General features: G+C 39.7%; 1 protein-coding gene across 2 annotated transcripts; it reads right to left on the reverse strand.

The window, feature by feature from the left end:
* Window positions 1-1636: 1636 nt before the first annotated feature.
* hibadha (3-hydroxyisobutyrate dehydrogenase a) lies at window positions 1637-25606 on the reverse strand. 2 transcript variants are annotated; one of them, XM_068333053.1, is made up of 8 exons: window positions 25509-25606; window positions 23799-23959; window positions 23431-23540; window positions 23174-23295; window positions 10668-10705; window positions 9391-9467; window positions 4159-4315; window positions 1637-2914 (listed from the first exon to the last, which is right to left on the reverse strand). In XM_068333053.1, exons 1-8 carry the CDS (start codon window positions 25576-25578, stop codon window positions 2756-2758), a joined length of 894 nt encoding a protein of 297 aa, XP_068189154.1. In that variant the 5' UTR covers window positions 25579-25606; the 3' UTR covers window positions 1637-2755. The 2 variants fall into 2 exon arrangements, with proteins under 2 accessions (XP_068189154.1, XP_068189153.1); XM_068333052.1 differs by having other exon boundaries at window positions 10572-10705.

Consider the following 25606-nt stretch of genomic DNA (forward strand, 5'->3'; position numbering starts at 1 on the left):
CTGCTGAAAAGCTCAGGAAAATTAATGGAACAGTAGCTTATAGAAGAGCAGGATGGTTTTATAATGCTTCAACCTGCAAAGATAAAAATCATAAACACTATATAGGCCGTCCAAATTAAACCTTGAACGATAAAATTGTGAAGTGAGACATTGGATGATAGGATGCAAATAATGATTGCATAAATGGTATAACCTGTCTGTTCACACACAAGTCAAATAACAGTACAATTAAAACTGAAAAGAAAAGCTAAAAATATGCACAAACCATTAAGAGACAGACGACTGTCTGACAATGTCATTCAGTCTGTATATTGGTCCATTAACGGAAGGAACAATTCGGTCAATAAATATTATGAGAAAAAGTTTGAGACATTTACGGTCCAAGGCAATAAAACATGTTGAATTTTGTTCTAGTGTCAAACAATAAGTGTCAAAGTTTGATTGCTGTTTTAACAGGAGAGAAAACTGAATACTAAATCAACAATAAAATGTATAGGTGTGATTTATTAATATCTAATTTTATCCAAGGTGGAGACTTATTTCAGTCAGTTTTGCATTTCATTGACATTAGGTGGTAAGGATTTAGCCAGAGAACTATTTCATGTCTTATGAAATCAGTTTCCATGATGTCGGTTGGGTCTCCGGACTGATTGACCTGGCAAACATGCTGGGGAGGCTGCAAGTATCCCTGCTTCTTTGGCTGAATGACATCTGGAGAATTGAGTGAACTCTAAATCGTATGTTTATTCATTTCATTTCATGTGACATAAATTCATATATTTAACTTCCAAGGTGGTCTCAGTGTCAAAATAAGGACATTTTAGTTGAATCGATATCCACATGATTAATAGATGAAATAAAAGTAAAATGAATTAACATTCAAATAAAGGAATCGTGGAAAAAGTTTTCTTGAGTGCATTAAATTCCCACAGTTTTACGATGAACCACCAGTTTTCAATAGATAGAATCACAATCAATGTATGCTTCATGTGAATTTTTTTTACTTCTATCTATGTAACACTTGAAATCATTGCAATGATTTCCCCCCCCACTGAAAACATATAATCAATATTTAGCTTTGATTCCCAAGTCATAACACAGTGTACTGTATATGGAGTTTGTTTCAAATCAAATGATCTGAAGACAATAAATTAAAAAATAGATAAATAAGAGTGAGCAATAGGAAAAGTAACGTAAGGGAATCAATCTAGTACCACTCTTCAAAATCCAGAATTGGTCTAAATTGCTTTTTTGTTTTATGACAAGTATCTCTTAGCATGTCACTCAATGCATTGCTCTCCTACCAATGGTTGTTTGTTTGTTAACTAGACATTACTTCGTTAGGAGAAAATTAAAAAGTGTTAAGTGCATTGATGTTTCACCATCTGGTTTAAAATAAACATGTCTAATCTGTATAGCAGGTTGAATATTAAGTTTGGTGGGGCTGGGGATGATTTTATGATCCATTCTCATAGATGCTGTAAAAATGGCCACCAAGCCACTCCCTCTGAAAATTCTGAACTAATCGCTACATATTATTTGTAAGCTCTATTTTTAAGATCTGTTTCAACAAACTATAATGAATTCCTCTTTGAAAGTTGAGTGCAGATGTACTAAAAAAAAAGCAAATACCAAATACTGAGAACATCTTTTATTTTTTGCAACAGTGTAACTCGGTCAACATGACTTTAACAGAGCCAAGACAATTTGTAGACCCTACTCATAGATTTTACTAAAACAAAAAGAAAAAAAAAATCAACAGTACATTCAGATTTCTCACTGATGCTGCACAACAAAATAGAATATACATTATGTACATTTACTCAGAGGAAGGAGGAACCTTTCCTTGCTTACAATTTGAAGCTTTCATGCAAACTGGGAGAGAGGGAGAAAATATGAGGGAAGACTTTAAATTCACTGAAAACAGCACTATACTGTCACAACAGTGTAAAACGTGAGAAGTGCTCGTAATAATACTGCCATGGCTCAATGAGCAGGTGTAGACAGTAGAAAAAGAGGTAATTTTAAATATCAGTAACTGTATCAAAATGGCCCAGCACATTGCACTGCAATGTACTTGATGCAAAAATATCTCGATATATATCACAGTATTTAGACTGAAGAACTCTGTTGTATTCACAAGAAGGTAAACTGCATGATTAAAAAACTAACATATGTATGGAAGACAAACTGGAAGACACAAACATTAAATTTAACAAGTAAACTTTTAACCCAACTAGCATTTCTTTTAGTAAATACTGTGTGATTGTCTCTCTCATGAAGTTTTAGTGTCTTTGTGAATACTTGTATGCTGCTTGGTTTTCCATTCTCTTTAATATAATGGAGACAGGCCTGAGTCATTCGGACAACAAAATAGAATAAAAACAAAACATTCAGCTACTACTCCACAATCGACCTGCAAACATAACATTTCTCGCATTGTTAAATGTAAACTCAGTATATCATCCTACCTCGCATTTTCCATTGTGATCATTTTGACTAGGAGAAATGTTCCATCTTGGCTATGTTCTAAGGTCAGTTATAATGGTTTCCCTGTGCAGAGGAAGAACCATGAAATTAAAATATGACTCTGCTAATGCGATGAGAAGATGTGTTGACATAGAGTATGCTAATTCAGTTGCAGACCTGTGCCTGTAAAGGCCTTCGTCTCTCCTGAGCATAGTGGGATAAGGGGCACTGGGGTGTGTGTGTGTGTGTGTATTTATTTGTGCATGCAACGTAACATCATCTCCATTCACTGGCTTTCTTCCTCACGCAGGAATTGGAAGACGGATGAGAAGTCCTTGTTAGCAAAGCCGCGGGAGCACATGACTCTGAAGATTTGGTGAGCAAGGGAGCCCAGGGGGATGGGTGTTTTGGTGTTGGTGGCAGTGTTCTGAGCCAAACCAAGATCCTTGAAACAGAGACAAAGGAAGAAAGAGAGGAAAAGAGTGTTATAGGTATACTTAATGGCAAACATATGTATTAGATTTCTGTGTGTGTGCTACATGACCCAGGCTGATGTTTGCAGAGCACACAACACAATGGACAGACAATCAGGTGGACTTTTGTCCATCTGATTATAATACCAACTGACTCACACTGCCTTACCAAATAACTGTCACACTAAAACTTTATTGGACTCTCTTTAACTGCGTATATAACACTCTTTTAACATGGTATCTCTTCATTAAGCTTATACAGTGTCATGACATTTATTTCCATACAGAGTTGATTTTTTAATAGAGATCTTGTATTGATGATGGAAAAGTCCATGAGTGAAAATTATGTTAAATATCCCAAATTCACTCTTTCACAATTTGAGAGTTGTATGGTAGGCGCTATGCATGATGGGTACATCACTTTACCTTCCTCTGCACTTAACCTAATACAACCATCACTCTAGAACACCCGTGACCCACAGGGGCAAAAAAGTGGTGATTATAATCATCTCGACTTCAAGAAAATGGATGTATGGATGAATATGGAAATGCACTTACTTTCATTGTTATACATAGCTGTGTTTATACATAGCTGTGTTTATTTTTTAATGATTTGTCAAAAAATTTGCAGATATCAATGGAAGCCTCTCCCCATTTTCCTTTGGTTAATCCACATTGGGGTTTTTTTCTGCCAGACTGCATATATGGCAACAGTAAAGTTAAGTGGCAAGCAGTAAGTCACAGATGGGATGGTGAAGAGGAGAGCATCACAGAGACAAAAGAACAGCTAAAAGTCAGACAAAGCCAATTAAATAGCGGAGGGACTGAAAAAAAAAAGACTAAAGACAAGGAGAACAAAAAAAGCAGAAGCAGTATTTGACAATCATTTGCTCAAATAACTGACCGAACATCGATTGGAAAGAATTTAGATTTTTTTTTTTAGATTAGATTAATACTTAATGTAATGTCCTGAAAAATAACTCTCCCTATCTCTCAAACTTGATGATTTGATGCTTGTCTTTGTTGCATTTCATTGTAAAATTAAAAACAAACAAACTACATGTTGTTACCTTTTGAGGAAAAGAGTTACAGTCAATCTTATAATCACAAGAGACTGCTGAAGTATTAAAACAATTATTATTTTAATATAATAGTATTAGAGGACAAAGAAGGAGTTACAAGTCATCATGGAGATGACAGGGAACACAGAATGTACCTTTGCCATTAGTGTGGTTCCAAATCCACCCTGGTAGTTGTTGGCTGAGGGGACACCTTCCATGACACCGGGGACCGGGTTGTATGTGTCGCTGGACCAGCAACGACCTGAAGACATGTTGAGGATCTTTGCTAGCAGCTTTGGGTCCAAACCCAGTCTGGCATAAAACAGGAGAAAAAAAAAAGATCAGTGTCTCCTTCAGAACCTGGAAAACATAAAATTCCTGGATTGAACCATCACATTGAGTACATAAACCATGGAACTCTCTTGTAGAGGCCAGGCATGAAATGCAACTGACAACTGCTGATTTTAGTAGTTGATAAAAGTCCACAGAACCTCTGCTCTGCTGAATAGAGTAATTTTATCGCCTTCTAAATGACGATATACTTATCTAATGTTTTTGTGTGAAAGATGAATAGATGACCTTATTTATCCATTTTTAAGTTGTTTTGTTCTAATCCAGATTGACTCGGTACAAAGGGGAAAACTGCTGGTAGCGATACAAACTGAAAAGGGGAAAGAAATGTTGGAGGCAGAATGGGAAGGATAGCATCACAGATTTTAGAATTAATTTCCAAAGTGGAGCAAAGACAGAACATGGAAAATGATGGGTGTGGGGTTGGCTGGTGATTGTAGTGACCCCTGTTGAACTTTATGTTAGCCTGTGACCATTCCTCAGTGTTAATGGCTCAAGGCTTTGTAATGCTGGCTAATGCAGTATTGATGTTTACCAGCATGTCTATCCTTCATCATCCCTTTTTCATGAAAAAAGAAAGTGGAGGAGGAGAAGTGGTTAAGCAGCACGAGGGGAGTCATAAACCTTGTTGTCAACGTAGAGAGTACACTCTTATTTCCTTGCTGCCCCATTTTGCAGCAACCCACTTTCATATGCAAGAGGACAAATCTCCAAGGCTATGGTAAGAAGGAGCAAATGAGACCGTGAGCAGAGGCACACAGAGGCAGGTAGTGAAATCAAGAGCCAAACATTACAGTAGGGTGTAACTATTGCGTCTGAGTCTGTTGTAGTGCAGTTTTTGCATATTAACAGTTTAAAGGCCAGTATAAAGCTGACCACATCAAGCCCTAGCTGCCTCTGTTCACTGTTACTTACAGGCCTGTAACTCTATTCTGCTCTCAATATGACTATTAAACCATCATAGGTCCTTAAGGCCAGCAGCCCTCCCCCCCCACCCTCCCTTCCCTCCACCTGGCTCTCATTCTGCCATTATAACCGCAGTTTTTATTAGCTGTCTGCTAACTAATTAAGAATGGGAATAGCATTTACACTCTGTGTCTTTCCCTGCTCCCTTACCCTTCATCTTTTGTGTTGGCTCAGCCCCGTTTTTCTTTTTTAATTGTTTTGGAAATGTAGCTTAAATGACAGTATGAGTGTGTGTGTGTGTGTGTGTGTGTGTGTGTGTGTGTGTGTGGTGTAAATGTGTTTTAGCAGATAATGGCTTTTTTAAATGTCTGTAAGCATCTCTTCACCAGCCTTTAGCCTCGTCTCCTCCGCCTCTATTTGCTCGTCCTCTCCTCTATCTCCCCTCTGTCTTCCCCGCTGACACCTCCCTGTCTCAGGACTCAGGGGGACATATGTTTGACATAGTGCCCAAACCCCCATTTCTCTGTGCATATGCGTACGTACACACACACACGCACACACACACACACACACACACACACACACACACACACACACACACACACACACACACACACACACACACACACACAGGCAGCCCCTCCCTGTGTTCTGGGTCAGCAGCTGAAAAGGTTACTGGCTGAACTACAATAAAGCGCGTCCGAGCGCGCAGATCGTTTGTTATAGCGACCAGAGACGCTGACGGGGAGCTGTTGTCCTCTGTTAACGATAAATCAATGAAGTTCCCCTCCTGCTCCCATCACACACACACACAATCATTCACACACACACACACACACACACGTCTGTGGTTATTAGCTGACGCAGTGGTGTTGTTCCTCGCCTGCGGTAATTTGCGTGGAGAAGAGGACATGTCACGGTTTAACAAGACTGACATGGATAAACACTCAGACATGGATGGAGAGATGAACGTGTTGCTGCGGGATGCTGCTGCAGATTAAAGCATTGCAAGTGTGAGAGGATGGAGATGAAGAATAAGAGGGGAGGGTGTTTATACACATATACGATAGAGGAGTCTAGCAAGTGGAGTTCATTTACTGAGCTGATATTAACTGTCTGTTTCATTGAGATTAGCTTCTCGTCCTCGTCTGATGCCACCGGAAAGGAAGCCCAACCCGTTCACCATTTATTATTACATTAAAGAGCTAACAAGCACATATATAAACACACAAGCATTTACTGTCACATTTATGGAGGCAACAAGCTCATTCATCACCCAACTTAAATCTTCATTGGAACATATGCTCACAATTCATTTAAAAAAAAAAGGAGAGATGTGCGACTGTTCATGTGTGTGATGGCAAACCTATTTGTTGTTCAATGCAATGGGTTGTGTGTTTTTTTTTAACATCTTTAGATTCACCTGATACTCTCCACATAAAATGAATAAAGGAGTGAGTATGTGTGTGTCTGTTTCTGCTTCAGTGACTGCATGCCTTGTATGCATGGATGAGTGCAGGTACATAAGGCCTGGTATATCGCTTCCTGACCCAGTCCTTTCTTTCATGTATATTATTAAATTCCCTGCCACCTCTCCCTACTACTCTCTGCATCTTCTCATCCCTCTATTTTACTGACTGGTTGGCTGCATGCAGAAATTACATACAGACGAACAGGAGACAGTGGGAACAGATGAAGGGATTAAAAGAAAAGAACAAAACGAGGAGACAAGGCAAATACGGATGATGGAGAGAAGCTGAATGAGGGGAAAAGAAAGAATGACAAAAAGGCAGGGTGCACATATGTGCCTGTGTGTGTGTGCTCATAATTGCCATGCGTGGCCATTCCTTGCACTAAGAGAACGTCACGCGCCATTGGAGACGGCCCAAGCCTCCATCTGAGATCAACAAATTAGCTCTATGAAGAGTTGTGTGTGTGTGTGTGCGTGCGTGTGTGTGTGTGTGTGCGTGCGTCTGTATCTGCCTGCATATACACATAACAAGAAACAATGCATTTGATGAAAGGGCGGCTCTATCAGGACCAAATCCAACATGATAAAATGTTATTGCCATATTCCTGTAAATTGGCTGAGTGCTCAGTCTCCATTGTGTATGACCGTGTCGTGTGTGCTTGTGTCTACGCATACAAGTCTAAGAGAACATCATCTCTGCATAAGACACTGGGCCGCAATGCAGCATGGGAGATTTATGGGTGCGAGCTCCCTCTAAACGATGACAGTCTTTGTCAAACCCTATAATAAAGCCCAAGAGATTGGCTAGTAACAAGGGAGGAAATATGGAAACACACACACACACACACACATATGCATGCATGCAAGTATGTGGGCCCAATCAGGACTGAATATAGGTAAGGGGCGCAAATTTATAGAATGGAAACTGTAGTATTTTGATCTTTTTTCAAATGTTTGTATTACAATGATGTGCATACTGAGTAAAAGTTGTTGAAGTTTGGTAGAAACTGCTGTCTTCAGTGTCTCTGGATGTAAATCTGTGTGTGTGTGTGTGTGTGTCTGTGTGTGTGAGTGCATCAGAGGCAACATGGCAATGTGTAAATCTGTGTTGCTCCCTTAATGCCTCCATATTTCAGAGGCCTAGTGGGGGGATTTATGTGTGACTGCTCATGCCAATTTTCCTCCTCTATTTCAGCACATATAAATCAGCTGCACTAACACAGCTGCACTTTGAGAAGAGCAATTGGTGAACACGCAGACACACACACACACACACACACACACACACACACACACACACACACACACACACACACACACACACACACACACACACACACACACACACACACACACACACACACACACACACACAGGCGGGCGAACGCCTTTCATGCTGCAAAACCCATAAGTAGAAAATTTGTGTTGACACTGATGGGCCCCTGCTACTGTAAAAACTCAATTTCTGTTACTGTGGATAGACTCTACAGCCTATTAAAGATCCCTTTATCACAGACAAGTGAGCAAAATTGGATGGAAATTGAAAATTCAAATGTGCTGAAAGATAAAAGAATAAGAAAATTGAAGAAACTAATTATGAGATGCACACATTTAAGGGTCCAACGTAGCATGTATTAAATGTGGATTGACCATCCCTCCTTACACAGGTCTGTACATAGAGATGGACATACTGTAATAACATTGATATAATAAAGACAGGAAACCACATCATTGGTTGGGATGTACAGTTTTTAAATAGGGTAGACTATAAAAGTGGAACATTATTCTGATGGCTCAGTTAGGGTATTTTATGTTAACAATAACCAACTGTAGAAAAACTGTAAAAGAAAAACAAAACAAAAAACAACAACCTCACAATACTTTGTATCCTATCATTCTGAGTCCCCTTGTCAAAGCCGCTTTGTGCCAGGATGGGGAATGATGAATGACAAGACTTGTAAGTGACAGGGGTTGTGGCAGGATGCTGGTGAGAGCTCAATCAGCAGATGTAAATCAGAGTCTGTGGCTCCACCCCCCCATCCATCTCTCACTCTGGGCTGCCCTTTCTCTCTCGCACGCACGAACGCACGCACACGTGCACACACACACACACACACACACACACACACACACACACACACACACACGCACACATACACAGAGATTGAAGTAGTAAATTACTGCCACACTTTGAGCCATATCACTGGTATGGTAATTGCTTGTATAGTGACGGCTGCATCTAATGGCTGGATCAACACCAAATTCAAGTTATAATGCTATGAATACCAAAAGTCTCAGTTTCTTGGACTCATGAGGAAAATATTCACTCCTACGCTCTGGATCTACTGAACTTCTTCTTCTTCTTCTTCTGGATCTACTGAACAATCCTTTAAAATGTGGTCAAAGCCCACAAGGCTGTGATTGCATGTCAACAACACATCTTGGGTACTAGCTAATATTCCTTGTTAAGGGTTCACAGTATAATTGTAAGTTGTATAGGTATATACACTTTTGATACCTCGCTCACAGAATTTCTCTCTATGATCTACCTACTGCTACACCTGCATTAGATTTCCTTGTTTAACCTCTTTTATCATCCTTGTTTTTCTCTTAGGATAACCAATAGCAAGCAGCTTAGCAAAGCACAGTCAGACAGTACCTAATGCCAAGGTTCATGGTCTCTGCGGTCCCGATCATCCCGATGGCCAGGAGCATGTTGTTGCAGATCTTGGCTGCCTAAGGTTGAAGGTAGACCACAAAGTAGACAAGGCACTGTAATATCTGCATATTAGGAGGTTTGCAAGAAAATGTATAATGCAGAACAGAAAAACTTTAGTAGTACACTGATCATAATCATAAGACATTGTTGCTCTAGAATAGACTCCCAAGAGAGATCTTTAACTGGGCCTTTCTGCATGACCATTTCAGGAACCTCATTTATAGAACAGTCTTCCAACCAATTTTGATCTTATGATTGACTTCAGTGGATATGCAAGTACAGTAATCCCTCGTTACTTCCAGTTAAGGCATTCCAGGCCCAACTGTGAAAAATGAAATTCCGCAATATAGCAACAAACTATTTCTTTTTAGTACAGTATTTTCTGCACTATAAGGCACACTGGACTATAAGGCACATATTCAACAAATGGCCTATTTTAAAGTTCTTTTTATACATAAGACACACTGGATTATAAGGCGCACTGTCGGTTTTTGAGAAAATTAAAGGCTTTTGGGTGCGCCTTATAGTGCAAAAAATACTGTAATTTAAATTTTTATGAACCCTCTCTATACAGATATTAAATCATCTTATATCTGTACATTCTTTTCCCACACTCTGATTGATTGTTTAAAACACTTTTGTGTTGAAGAAAAGTGTTTCTTTAATACATGGAAGTGAGCTGCGTTCCATCAGTCGCGGAACGCAGCACATGCACAGATGCTTTCAGCCAATAGCATGCGAGTACGGTATCACGTGACTTCTTCTGCTTTTCCTTTTGGCTTTTCCCTTCAGGGGTCGCCACAGTGAATCATTTGCCTCCATCTAGCCCTGTCCTTTGCATCCCCTTCTCTTACGTGACTACCTACTAAAAATCTGCGACGTAGTGAAACTGTGCATCCTTAGGTGCGAATAAGCGAGGGATTACTGTATACTCTCCCATGAATACTGTGTAGAGTCAAATGTGAAGCAGAATGTATCCCAAAGTCAAAGATCACTGCATGTTCTGGCCCATTAATATTAGCTGTAGAATTAATGGGTTTATGGTCCTATAGAAGAGATGATACATTGCTGTTTATGTTTTTCTTCAATTGGCTCTGAATCACAATCCTGTTTGTCTATACCTGTCCAGCGCCAACCTGTCCACAATAGACAACATTGGCCCCCATGCAGGTGAGAAGCTCCTGTGCAGCCTTATATTCCTCCTCCACTCCACCTACCATGAAGGTCAGTTTGGCCAAGCTAGCAGCTCCAACACCTAAACACGAAACATAGGTTAGAGAACTGTTATGAACTTACTGTAGCTGAAGTGAGCACAAATTTTAAAACAAAGTGTTAAATTCTACATATATTCCAATCCAAACTTGTTCACACTTTACAAATTTTATGCAATCGTTTCTGTAGCACTTGACACACAATGCAGATGAACCAAATAATAACAAGGAGTTCAGTGATGTAAGACTCTTTATATATAAAAATCAGAATTGCAAAATCAATTCCATAGTTAAAGTTTACTCTGAATTTGTGATCAACTCATAACTGTGCGCCAGTAAACAGGTCCAACTAAAATATGCAGATTCACGATGAAAAAAAGAATATAATACATCAGCCTCTTGACTGTTTCCAAACTACCAACTGTGCCTTAAAGGTCAGTGGTGTATTTTTTTGTCTGTGTGCATGTGAGTGTGTGTGTGCATGTGTGTGTGTGTGTGTTAGAATCATATTGGGACAGGCGTGTTAAGTAGTGGTGCACCAGAGGGACAGAGGTATCTTTAAAAGCCGATTGTTGCCATCATCCACCACACAACCCTCGTGGGAGCCCTTGCCTTTTGTCCTGGAACCCTTACGCACTCCCTCTCACACACACACATACAGACACACACATACACACACACATACACACCAACAGCTGTGCCTGAAGCCAGCCATCCCCTCGTGGGGTTATCAGTGACAGGCGTGAGGGGTAATTAACTTTACACTTTATCATGTTCAATTAGGCATCCTTCCGCATGCCTGATGGCTTAAGAAGCATGCCATGTTGTAGGAGACACCTCAACACACACACACACACACACACACACACACACACACACACACACACACACACACACACACACACACACACACACACACACACACACACACACACACACACACACACACACACACACACACACACACACACACACACCTCAGTCACTTACCAGGGTCCTTAAAGCAGAAATTACCCCTTTTCAAAGTTGGACTCAGGCAGCATGATTCTACTCTGTAATGTCTCTAAAATTGTTTTTAATAGCCTTATATATTAACAGAATGATGCTTAGTAGACACGTACTTGATTATACATCAGTTTTAAAAAACATAACAAAAACACAGAAGATTAAAATTCAAGTTTACGTCATTTCACTCCAATTTACATCTGTGCACCACAAACACTGGACTAGTAAAGCCACTAGCTAACTGTTAAAAGCACATAATATTGTAATACCCCGGGTATTAACCATAACTGCAGTAGAAATTGAATTTGCAGACACAGGATTTATTCGTCTCTTTACACAGGAACTGCACACAGACACAACTGCCACTCATGACTAACTCACTAGCTCTCATTCCCTTTTCCCAAGTCTCGTGAACTTCCCACAGTGCAACACAAGCACAGCCTACAGCTCGGGGGAACATCAATAAAATTCCGCATTAACACAGGTTATCACAATATCATGTTACTGTACAATAAGTAAGAATAGAAACATAATAATATTGTGACAATATGTACTGTTAAGCATTACTCATGATTCACGCAATTGTTTTAAATTCAGATTAGGTTATTGTAACATTTTGCTCCATATAATTTAATCATTGAGGAGAAGAAGAAAGCACTTCAATAAGCTCTCGACCAGCTGTTGATGTTGACGATCCACTGTTCTGTACTGTAGAATATAGCATGTGACTTACCGGTACCTTTAGAGCAAAGGAAGAGAAGAAGGAGGTGGGGGCAGTTATTGTTGGTGAGAGGCAAAGTTGTTATCAGAGAGACGGTCACCACTACCACTATTATCTTCACTAGCCTTTGCTAGTCATCCATAATAAACAGCACAGTATCCAAGATATATTCCTGGAGAAGCTAATCAAACTTCAATAACCTTAAATTATCTTTGCTTGGAAAATGAAGAAAGTAGCGTGTAAAACAATTAAACTGGCTCAACTGCTTATTATGGTTAACACGTGTGAAGGTAGGCAAGGAAATCAAAATCACCTAAAACAAAACATTTCCATGGAAACCAGAGAAGATGACCTTAATGTAAGATTCAAAATATCAAAAAAGACAACTGCATGTATGGTGTGTATAAAGTTTGGTGGTAGGTATAGTTTGCCGAATACGCTGCAGATATCTATGTTTCATCTCATGGTCAGGGGACACAAATGTAGCTTATGAGCTAAAGCAGAAATAATGTGTTAGATCTGATCATTTTCTGATCTGATCATTTTCCAAAAGACTGGAGAAAAAAAAACAGATGGAGGGAGTAAGACAGTGAGAGAGAGCAAGAGAGAGAAAGAGAAATTCTCTTTAGGGTGTCATTTGGCTGTAATGAAAAGCCTCTTAATAATGAAAGCCTAATAATGTCAGTGTTAATAATTAAAAGGGAACCGCTCGGGACAAAACAGATGACAAAGCATTATCAGACTTCATTGCAGAGGAAAAGGGAGAGATTTACTGTTTATCTATAAGCAACAATCAAAAATATTGCTTCTCCCTTTAAATTTGCTGTGCTATCGTCAAGATACGATGATACCAGTACACTGTGTGTTTGTATGTGTGCGTGTGTGTGTGTGTGTGTGTGTGTGTGTGCGTGTGCGTGTGTGTGTGTTGGGCTGTCAACTGGTGATTAAGTCCATATAAAGAAACCCAAAGGCCACACTGTGCACACAAGTTCAACATAAGGCTGCCACACACCAATCACACACACATATGGGCCACAGATGATGGGCATGATATGTACTTCCTTTCTCGTGAATATCTGTTTTCTATGTTATCTTCCATCAATCCACTTCTTCTAAAAGACAAGATGATTGTGATTATCTTACTTACAAGTATTTAAGTCTGGTGTACAAAGATTTTAATTTCATCACACAAGATTAAAGATTGGTGCAGAGCTTTTTTGGTGACTCAACCATTACAGTTTTGAGAAAAAGAATTACAAAATGCACCTCAACTTGAATTTCTTGACTTTCATTTACATGTTTTTAAGCTTCAGGCTGAGCTTCTCTCTCCCAGAAACAAATATAAACACAGAAAGACAAGTGTGTCGGTTCATTAGTGGAGAATGCTGTTTGCGGATGACTAAAGAGGAGATTATTGATAACACAGTCAAGGAACTGATCAATATATCTCACTATGGAGACGAAGAAAGAGAGCGAGACTAAAGAGAGAGAGTAGAGAGACCTGGAGACGACAACAAAGAAAAACGATTTATTCTTTCTTTTTACCTCCCTGCATCCCTCCCAACTCTCCCTCCCTCAAATTAACTAATCACCCATAATAAGCTCTTATGATCTGTAGTGGATTTCTATCGGCAGTGACACCAGGATGATTGAAGATCCTTGTTGGTGGAAGACTAACACATAATTAGCATAAAACACGGGTGTGTGTGAGTAGGGGGCAAGTCTGTAAACTGTGCACAGGAAAACTGTGTTAGTGCTTATATGTGTAATGTGTAATTCTATGATGTGTGTGTCTGTGTGTGTGTGAGAAAAAAAAGGGGGGGGGGGCATCCCGTTCTCGGACTGGTCCTGTCAGAGACGGATTAAAGTGGAATCTTAATGAGGGTTCCTGAGCGCTGGGTCTGCCTGGCTCATCCATCCCAGTGGGAGTGACAGCCCTGGATCGTTAGCACTGCACAACTACACAACGCCCCCTTGGAGGGAGGGGGTGGAGACACGGCATGTGCGTATGTGTGTGTGAGGGGTGGGGGATCTATGATAGAAGATATGGGGGCTGAGAGTTGGAGAGGAAAGTGTAACAGAGAGAAAAATATCTACAAGAGAAAAAACTTTTCTATATAATGCCCCACCAAATACTACTTTATTCATATAGGAAATGTATAATTATAGTGCTAAAAAAAACAACACATACTATGATTTCCTCCTCCTCCTTATGCTTCCGCACTTTCACTTTCGGAGAATAGCAACAAAAAGCACCTTAAGTGCAAATACCTGTAGATTGCCATAGGATGAACATGACCCAATACACAAAGAGACTACAGTGGGTGTTTTAAACAACCTATAGTAACAACGTTATCTATGGACCGATTATCGTATAGGAACACCTGGATACTGAAATACAACATCCACCTGTGCCGCTGCCATTTTGCAACCATTACAGAAGTATCATAAATGATACCAGCACTGTGAGACTCCTAAACAGATCCTAAAAACTCCACTTTGAATTATTTACACACAACAATTCATGTATTTTGGGTACGTGCCGTGATGTACTACATCAATGTTTATTTTGCATGGGGTTGTGTCATGAAAATAAAATTAAATCTTTAATGCAATAACAAATTCAGAACCAAGATCAATTTTTCACCTTGATTTTTACCAAGCAGTGATTTCTGGGGATATAATTCCCTTGGGAATCAGTCATGTCCCTGCTCTATCACTTTCATTATACAAGCAGGACAATTTTTGTTTATATTCTCCAAGTATCTGAAGCTGGCTGGACTGTTAATGAGCTACTCTGTGGGTTCTATTGTGTAGATGCCAAAGGTTAGGGGAAGAGGAGGACAATCAAAGTGACTCTTACAGTATACAGAAAGATGGGGAGGCAGCATACAGGGGGTCTCTCTGTGAATGTGTAAAATTGCGTGTGGCCCATATACAAGCTAGCTTCCATTCACTAGCAGACACACATATCCAAAGACTTCCTTCATCTTATCTGATCTATTAACAAGGTTCAAGTTAATAAGGTGGCAAACAACCATAATTAGAACAGATGCTTCACAACAGGCATTAACCATGAATGTAAGACGGCAGAGTTGGTGGTGTGAAGGCAAAGGAAGATCAGAGAAACAACATGGGTTTGGCCTGTTTGTAGTGAACACCAAATTCATTAGCACTTCTTTCATTACACACAAAAGACTCAACCAAAGCAATTCTAGACAGTCTTGTAACCTTTTGAACTACAGCTTCTTTTGAAGTGGTGTATGTCTATGTACGTATCTGTGTATCTGAGTATCTGTGTGCGTGTGTGTGTGTGTGTGTATGAGGGACAGGTGCAGATCTCAGAGGCGGCTGCCAATAAGACGTCAGTTAGAGCTTCTGAGGCTGTGTCCCACAGTTACGAGCCACATGTAAACCAGTAGGCACTTTTTATTGGTGGTCGGTTTAAATTAAACAACATTTGTCAATATGAGGCTATGCAAACAACACGCATGGATGCAGACGCGCATGCGCACGCATACACGTACACAGATACTCACACACAAACAGACACACAAAGTCCTGTTCCAAGAGTCTGGTAATGAATGACGTATTTGACATTGTGCCACTCCCTTGCTTTTTCACCCCAAAGTGCATGTGCAAAAACATGAGATAACACCTATAATATCATTAGTGTGCCTCAAAACACCTCATTTCCTCATTTCACAATGTATGTGCTTTCACTCTGATATGATGCCACAACAGGTTTAAATGTTAATTTTCAAATGAGGCTCCGGCTTTAGTGATTCCCATTACACTACTGTGATATGCACGATATGAAGTTAAGTTAAAGTTATGGCTCAGCTGCAGACATCTCTCTTGCAGGCTAGAAAGAGCCTTCCCAGTAAGTAACGTAACAGTTTTAAATCAATGGTAGCCTGCAGTACAAGCCAATGGGGGTAGGATGTTTATAGGCCAACAACGCAGCCTCATGTGGTCCACCATTATAATTACAGCCATGGGCAGATCTTTTTCTATAACAAATTAAAAAACCAAACAGACGCAGTAAAAAACGTAACGGATATCGGGTAAATAAGAGAAATGGTATAAGGGTGTGTTTTACCCAAAATCATTTAGCCACATTAAAAAAAAAAATCAGCATTTTCAACAGTTTATCTGCCAACTTTGCTAATGCTCCAGTGTTGTGTTAAAAACAGGCTGTTTATCGGTTCCAGTTAATGAGTGCAGAACCATGAGAACCGACTCCTGCGCACAAACACTCTATGAGAAACTCAAGCAAGGAGGAGACTGGAGACAGTTTGGGTTTAGGAAAAAAACCCAAAAAACGAGGGAAGAATTTGTTCACAGATGCCAACATAGTTTCTTGATTAGAAATGTTGCTGCTGCCTCAAGGATTTAGTCTACAGTGCCTTTCCACTGACTACCAGGCTAGGCCCCATCATCATCATCATTATCATCACTATCATCATCATCAGTAACTGCTCTATTCTGCAGGGGAGAGGCTGGTCAATGGTAGGTGTCGGAGGCAAGAGGGAACAGGAGAGATACACAATCAATCCTTTCCCTGGCCCAATGAGACTCATCTTGGATAGAGCTAGTTAATAATGATCCCCAATTAGGCTGTTAGTGGGCAGGGACACAGACATACACACACACAAACACACACACGACCAGAAACAATAGCAGAGACTGTCCTTCACACAGACAGAACACTAATTTGCTTTTAGATTGAGTGACGTGGTGTTATGTTAAAGATACATTTGATGGACAGAGACTTTTTGTATGACTCATACACCAGCTGACTACTTGTCTGCTCAAACACACAAAGCAGACATGGAAGCAGGGATGTGAGAGCCAGTCCCCAGCTGCTGTGGGTCCACCTCCATCTGGAGCTCCCCCATCACCAACCCTCCATCATCACCATCCCTGGTCACTACTCTGCGCCCCCTCCTAAGTCCCCATTCTATGTCACCAGAAGCCTTCAGTGAGAGGCTTGTTATGCTAATCTTGTCTTTGGACCACTGACACTCTCTAGTAGTGGTGAGCCATCAACATGACAGACTGCAGCAGCACCACCCCCTGCCCAGCCAACCTGATTACTTAACTCAGTGTCAGAGAATCATCACTAACCTTCACTAAAACACCTTCAGACTCCCAGACTCATCTTCTCAATTAATCCCATTATCAGACTGGATTAACTTGACTGGAATGGTCTTTGACCAGCCCTTCCATTAGCAGGATTTACACAGTAAAGTTAGTTTGTCCTCTGTGCTTTTATATATTTATGGGGAAGCACAGACGACTATGCAATTTTACCTCGAAGTATGAATTTTCGATTTTAAAATGATGTTTTATACAACTGTTGCGATGCAGTAGCTTTCACAGATGTAGAAATAGTCATGTGACACATTCAGTAATGGCACAAATGCCAATCAGAAAACAATGGAGTGATCACAGTCCTGCTGAAACTTGAGTTCCCACTTGGACTTAAGAAAACTGTGAAAGACACATTTTTAGATAATTTAATAATCGTCACTTTGTGATTTATGTTTGTACGATAGGCCAGTTAAAGATTTTGGGGCCATAATAATTCCTTGTAAAAACTAAGAGAATGGTTGGCATCGGATGAGGAAGAGCTATTACAGTCAGTTGTATACTGGTTATTCCGGCCAACCCAAATCCAAATGACTTCACATATTAACACCTATCCAGGACTGATTCATTTAGCCCTTGAAGAACCTATCCCCACCATCTGCTGTATCAGCACAACCTGGTGTACTGTAAATTACGGGGAGTTGGTGGAGAATTCTGCCAATTGACATGACTAACATGACTTTGCATTTGTTTTTTTGCTGAGTTTATTACCACATTTTAAATGTGTAAATGTCTTTTTGTGTAGTATCCAAGTCAATAACTTTGATTATTAAACGACTGAATACAACCCATCATGTGTCTCTTTGTTACCAAATTACGTGCCGTTTAAAAATGCATGGGATTAACTGTAAACTGTAGACCATGTTAGATACATTACATTTTTCTAACATACTAAGAAGGAGAAAAGAAGACGCCCCAGGTCCTCTGGGTCTATGGGAAGAAATAGAGCTTCTGTCATCCAGTAAAGGAGTGGAATGGTGGTGTTGACTGATGAACCGACCGGTGCCAGCCTTCAGCTGAACAAGCTCCTACAAGCTGGAGGATGACGTTAAAAGTGTCTGAAAATGACACATTGCGATACTCAAGATTAACTTCATGTGGTATGGATATGATTAGAGTGGTGTTGAGACTCAGCCTAAATAGGCAGTTAGCCGAGCATTATAAGACCTCGCAAATAAGCAACATTAGCCTGAGTATGGTCTCACAGCAGCTAAGCTCCCTCTTGCTTTCATTTCCCAGCCCTGGGAAAAACACAGTGAAAGGTTTTTAGAGCCTTTTAAAGCCATCGTCCGTTAGCAATGTGGCAGCCCACCATGGGCACAAAGACACAGACACAGGCATTCTGGGTAATTACTGCTAACGACACTGCCACTTGTTAGCCAGACCTCCTATTTTTGTCATCACTGTGCCAACACCCTGAGCCTGTGACATCAGAGCTTGTTTTGTTGTGGGTCAACTTTACATGTGGATGCTTTTAATGACACCAGACAGCGGTAGATGTGTATGTGTGTGTGTGTGTGTGTGTGTGCGCGTGCGCAAGGAAATGCAAGCATGCCTGAAGAAAGCATTTGCATAGAGACAGCAACTTTGTATATTTATATGCAGATGAGTGTATACAGTATATTAGGACACAGCTGGCTCATGCGGGTTAGTGCCAAGACACCGGGCAATGTGCAACAACAGAAGCCAGCAAGAAGGCCATGAGAATAAAGTCAGAGTTTTGGGGTTTTTTTGGCTGAAAAGAAGTTGAGACTGCTATTCAGATCCCACGTTGAGCTGCCAAACCTCTGTTGACGCACACTGAACACACACAAACACACATGTACATTTCTGTGTTAAAATAATGCAACCTCACACACCATGCGTACATGAAAGGCTGCCGTTTATATCAAAAGAAACATCTAAATTAAAAAAAAAGAAAGAACAAATTTAGAAACCACAAAGGGAGCATGCTGCATTCGCAAATTTTTGGGAGATCACAAGCTGTCTGTATTGCATGTGTTTTTATCCTTAGCTAAGGAAACACATTTTGATTGGACAAGGTCTTTTTGAATTTTATATCATCCAGATATAAATAAACTAACAAAGTGTGTGTGTGTGTGTGTGTGTGTCTGTGTATATATGCATATATATGGTCCTTATTGTTATATTCTTATATATAATTACTGTTATTGTGTATGGAATACATACTGTATGACAATGGTTTCCTTATTAATTTCACTTTTTATGTCATGTGGTACTTACTTCATGTAAAGTATTAATATAAAATAGATTTAGAATAGATGTGACACACACTCTTCACTTGCACTCACATAAATACACACTCAGGAGTATGACAGCTCCCTATTTGGGTAGGGTGCCATCTTCTGGTTGGAAGACAGCATGTAACTATGCAATATCATAGGCCACCCAGGGATGTGGTGTGTGGGGCTGGGTTAGACAGGTGGGATAAACCAGGTTTCTAATATTGCCGATGTATTATCAACCATCAAATTCCTCAGCCCAAAAAGGTGTTGAATGTTAAATCAGAGATTAATAACTAGCTTTATTTTATTTATTAATGGTGACAGATTCACTGCTTTGTCTAAAAAATATCATTGCAACTTCCTAAACCCCGGGTAACAAAAGTAAAAAAAGTAGCACTAAACAGAGAAAATTACAGAATTAGAGATTTCTTTGATTGATGATATGACTTCTAGCTAATTCTCAAATTCACCTTTGATTTGAGTGCATTTTATGGACTAGACTAGATAACATGGGTAGGCAGGTCCGTGAAGCATGATGCATGAGTCTCTGAAAGAAGAGTGTCTAGAGAGCTAGTTGCAGAGGCCAGAGGTAGCAGGTAAATCATTGGTCATCTCAGGCTAGTAAAAGAGGCTTATTTAAGAGACAGGAGAGGAAGAACCTTCACAGAAGACTGCACACACAAACTGAGCACTGTCAATAGTATGTAAACAGTGTGTGTTAAGAGAGAGCAACAGGCTTAAGGGTCTGATCTCGCTGACTGTTGGGCTGCTCTCCAGACGCCAGCTGGTAAACATACCAGTGTGGACCATGTCTGTGTTTGTATGTGAGAGGGCGGGAGCTGGAGTGTATTGTGTGTGCATTGCGTAATATAAAGCAAATAGAACATGATTACAGTTGGCAGTCAGATGTGCGGGAGTGTCAGGATAAAGAACTCTTTACCTGTATACTCGATTAAAATGAGTTGTGAGAGTGCGGGTGAGCAAGTACAAAAAAATGAAAAAGAGAAAGATGGACAGTTTTACTGCAGTGTGTCTCCTTCATGTCTTATCTCTCTCCTCTCCACTTCTGCACTCCATGTGAGGGCAGCTTCTCTCCTCTTTATGACTCTTTACCTGACATGAAAGGCACTAACATGGGATACCCACCATTACGGCTCCATCAACATGAAAAGCTCTGACACAGAATTCTCCACTGTGGCTCAGCCTATTAAGAACGTCTGGTGATCCTGTGCTCTGTCAAGAAACCGTCACAAGCAGACAGCTCCGACATAATGAGGACTTAAAACCTTAACCTTGCCTTTCAGACCCCTGGTCAGAAGCAGCAATAAAACCTCAAGAGGGCACCTACTGGCTGGCCTGCTCAGTAATTACAACCCATGTCTTAGCACTAACCAAAAAAGGTTCCATATTTTATACAAAAGAGTGTAAGACAGTTCATAAGTAAGGCTTAGGGGTCATTGGCCTAACACTATGATTGGTATTCTCAAACAAGCAAACTAGCAGTCTGATTCTGCTTTTGATACAGTCACCTCTCATTACACAATGTCAGACCAATGATCGTAGATACAGAAATAAATCCCATGGCACCGTATAATTATATGTAATATGCCCTCTTCAAACATTTCTTACATGAGGAACATTATCCTCCACTTTTGTTGATTTTTCATGTTGAGTATTGGCATGGCATTGCCATGGTTATTTGTGGATGAGACTGTTATTGACTGCCTCGTGGGAAAACACACCCCTCTGGGTCTCACTGGCTATACCCTTCCAGATATTTGTTAAACGCTAATATTTGCCTTGGTTTGACGCTAACCAATGCTATGAAGTACACAGGCATGGGAGAGATGATGAATGGACAAAATTAGTTACAGTGTTTTGAAGTTGACAGGCTCTACAAACTTCTGAGACAGCAAGCTAGAGCCTACGGGGGCTGATACAGTAGCGGGTCAGCTGAGTATCCGGCCTCACAAACCCTCCTGTGAGCTGGCTGGAACTCTGTCAATAGATCGTCTCGGCTTTTATGCCCCTGTACACAGTGGTTTGTTTAAACTTCACAACACAAATGTCCATTACAAACTTAACAGCAACTTGTGATTTTGTGTCCTGTGGGGTGTTTGGTCGATTATTATTATTGTTGATGTAATTACTGTTGTTAAGGAGTTACAACTGTCAGAAAGTAAAGCTGCTTCAGACATGTAGAATTGGCTGCACCTGTGTGACGAACCACAAGGCGTTGAAAGGCAGAGGTTTGAACATAGGCAGGAGTTTCTCTACTGGATAATTGTAGTTTAGGAAAAGCTATTATCTACCACTGACATTAATAGAAACAGAAGCATGAATCATGACTTCCTGGTTTGTTTATATTGCTATTGTTATCAACTCAACACTGCAACAACTAGCCTTGACTAGCTCATGAATGATAGTTTCCATCTCACGGAATCAAAAATGATTGATGTCTTCTCTGGCAGACCATAAGCAAAGTTGATTTATCATAACATTTTTCATCATCTTAATTTAAAATTTTCAAATTTATCTATCTTCTTAGTTACCTGGGATAATCTGTATTACAAGTGACCCTCAAAGAGATATATTGCTATAACAAAAATCATACTGAAAAACACACTTTTAAGCAACAACATGGTATATTTCAATACAGCATGTTGTTTAGATTATTATATCTTCAATTTCATTTGTGAGCAAGTGAGAGAAAGGAGAAAAAGAAAAAAAGAGCGAGAACCAGAGAGAGAGGAGAGAGAGAGAGAGAGAGAGAGAGAGTGAGTGAGAGAGAGAGATATGGATAAGTTACTTTTAATAAGAAAGGGAGTAGCACACTACACTATCAAATCATTTGTCTCAACAGGAAAATTTAATTTCAAGACAATATGAAAAACTGAGGTGGGTACTTTCCTCTAGTCTAGATCATGTTGCATTCTGGGGTATTCTAGTCTTAATGGGAAAAACATTAACCACTATAAAAGTAAGTGACCTCATTTCATTCTAACCACACAAACACATTCCACACATCTGGAAACTGATGAGTACAACAAGACTACCAATGATTTTTTAAAAGGAAACAAATTAGGTTTATTTGTAATCAGCAGACATGGATGACTCTGAATCAAACAGCAGATTGTATTTAAAGACAGGGTATCAAACCTGTCTAATATCTGGTAAATGGTTGTGAGTGGCCAATCACAAACTAGGACACACTGATTCATTTGACTCCCAGGCTAGTGGAGCACGATGAAAAAAAATCACTGACTCTGAGATGTAATAATATTTTGAGTATAACATTAACTTACAATTTACAATACTCTAGCATCACAGAAAAAATAAACGCAAAACTGCAGAGGAAAGCTTTCCTTCTTTGGATGACACATTACCTCCTGACACTGGAGCATCCATGAAGACAGCTCCCATCTTCTCTGCAGCAACAGCCATCTCTTTTGAGACAGCAGGGTCGATAGTGGATGAGTCAATCAACAGCGTTCCTTTCTTCACCTTCCTTAAGAGGACAAGATAAGAAACATTAGCATTTTGTAAGCCCAAGCCTTTCAATTTGTTCATCAAAGGCCTTACCCCTGTGCCATTAATTTAACAGAAAAAGGCTGGGGGTTGTATTAAATTTTTGTTGGCTTACTTGAGGATGCCATTCGGGCCTGTGTAGACTTCTATAACATTTGGACTGGAGGGTAGCATTGTGATGATGCGGTCTGCTTTCTCTGCTACTTCTGATGGAGAGTGTACGACCTGAATATTGGATTTTTTGTTGCACAATATCACGACATCAACACAATCAGAAAACTATTTTGAACAAAAGGAACACATGTATTAACTTGGCAATTGTCCTGAAGAAACTGCAGTGCATTTTATTTGAAAGATGGTAAAATCTGACAAAAAGGAGTGTGTTTTGATGTGGCTCAGACAATTTGATGCCAAGGTTATATGTACTATATTCTGATAAATGTTTAAACATTCATATGTGACACATTATTGAGTGAGTGTTACCTGAGCGCCCATGTCCTGCAGCGCCTTGCAAGACTCAGGGAAGACATCAGTGGCAATAACAGGATAACCATTCTTTAATAGGTTTTTGGCCATGGGACTACCCATGTTCCCCAAGCCAATAAACCCCACTGGAGTTTTTGAGGCCATTGATCTTGATGTCACTAAGAAGAGGATAAGAATGACGCCATTAGAATTGTAACACAAATCATTTAATTAAGTTGAAGATCAGAGGAGATCAAATACATATAATTCTCAATAAGAACAAACAATCCAACAGAAGTTCTGTGATTGAATTTAGTATCTAACATTGTCTTCATGAGTGTTGATTAGTTTGATACTCATCATCCATTCCACACAGGGTGGGCTCATTTGTTTGACAAAAAATAAATAAAATCAGAATGCTTTACAAAAATTAATTTGAGTATACTTTTCACGATGAGAATAGAGAATATGATTCCTACTGCTTGGATATCACAACCGTCAGTCAACATTTAGAAAGTCTGGCCAAGGTATTACACACTCCTAGGTTTGCCAAAGTCCAGACAGGTTAACAGATACTAAAGAGAGAAAACCTGACACACTCCAAAAACAGGATTAGGCCAGTTAGAGAAGCTCAAACTGAGAGCCTTAACTTCAATTGAGCCAATAAACTTACAGTGTAGACACCACTTTGTCCTGCATTTTTCCTTATTTTTCTCAATTTGTTGCTTACTCTATCATTTCAACAAAATGTAGTGTTTTTCAGAGAAATGGTAAAGGTAATTTCTAACTTGTACTCACTTAACAATTAGATAAAATTACACTATAAAAATCCTCACAATTGAGCGTGTGAAACCAAAATAATGGTTGCTTCAAGGGCCGAATAAACAATTTTCTCTTTAATTAATTTATCATTTGTAACCATTTACACTACTTGATGTCTAATATCATTTTACTTAATTTCTAAGCTGTCTATTTGTGTTCTTACGTCTTTAATCATTTCAATACAACTTACTTGTAAAACAGTTTTTTTAATTAATTAATGAGCATTCTAAAAATCTATTTTATTTGACATAATAATTACCATGCAAAATTAATTCACACACGTATGCCACTTCTTAAAAAGTTTGCAATGCATCTTAATACCAGATCTACAAACAGTGAAGCAAAACCCAGTGCAATATATCATTAGTTCCTAAATTTTAAAAGTATTTTGACTTAGATAATTTAATATACCCTCCCCTAAAGCTAATTCATAAAAAAAGTTTTGTCTGCTTGATGACAGGGATAGAGAGTATGCACTGTGGCAGTGATTATTTGCAATGCTAATCCAGGAAGGTGTGTAATAGAACAAACAGATGCCATGAGAGTTGTAAAGAAGAAAAATATGATCATAAGCACTACAAAGATGTGATACATGGTCGACTAGAAATCTGCAAGGCGAGCACCGTTAGTTAGGAGGAAAAACGCTTTGTCCTGTTCACGTTATTTCTGGGCATTACTTGCTTGATCATGACACAGGAAATGGATGATACAGGGACATGTGTGCACATTTTAGCATGCACTTCAGTATGCAGCCTGCAAAGACATGAAGGTTTCATACGTTCCCTATTGGGCTAACAAGCTAGCTAAGTGGTTGGACCACAGAATGTTCGCCCTGCATTTTACTATGAACACGCAGTCACAAATAAAGACTAGGAAGGATAAAACCGAAATGATTGGATAGCTCACCAAAGGCAAGGTCGACATGCTTATTCCTCCTTAGCAATAAATTTCGCGACCCTCTAAACAATGCAGCCATACTCTTTCCCCTTGACCTCAGCGTACGG

This window comes from Antennarius striatus, chromosome 14 (genome assembly GCF_040054535.1).
Source record: "Antennarius striatus isolate MH-2024 chromosome 14, ASM4005453v1, whole genome shotgun sequence".
Classification (NCBI taxonomy): Eukaryota; Metazoa; Chordata; class Actinopteri; order Lophiiformes; family Antennariidae; genus Antennarius; species Antennarius striatus.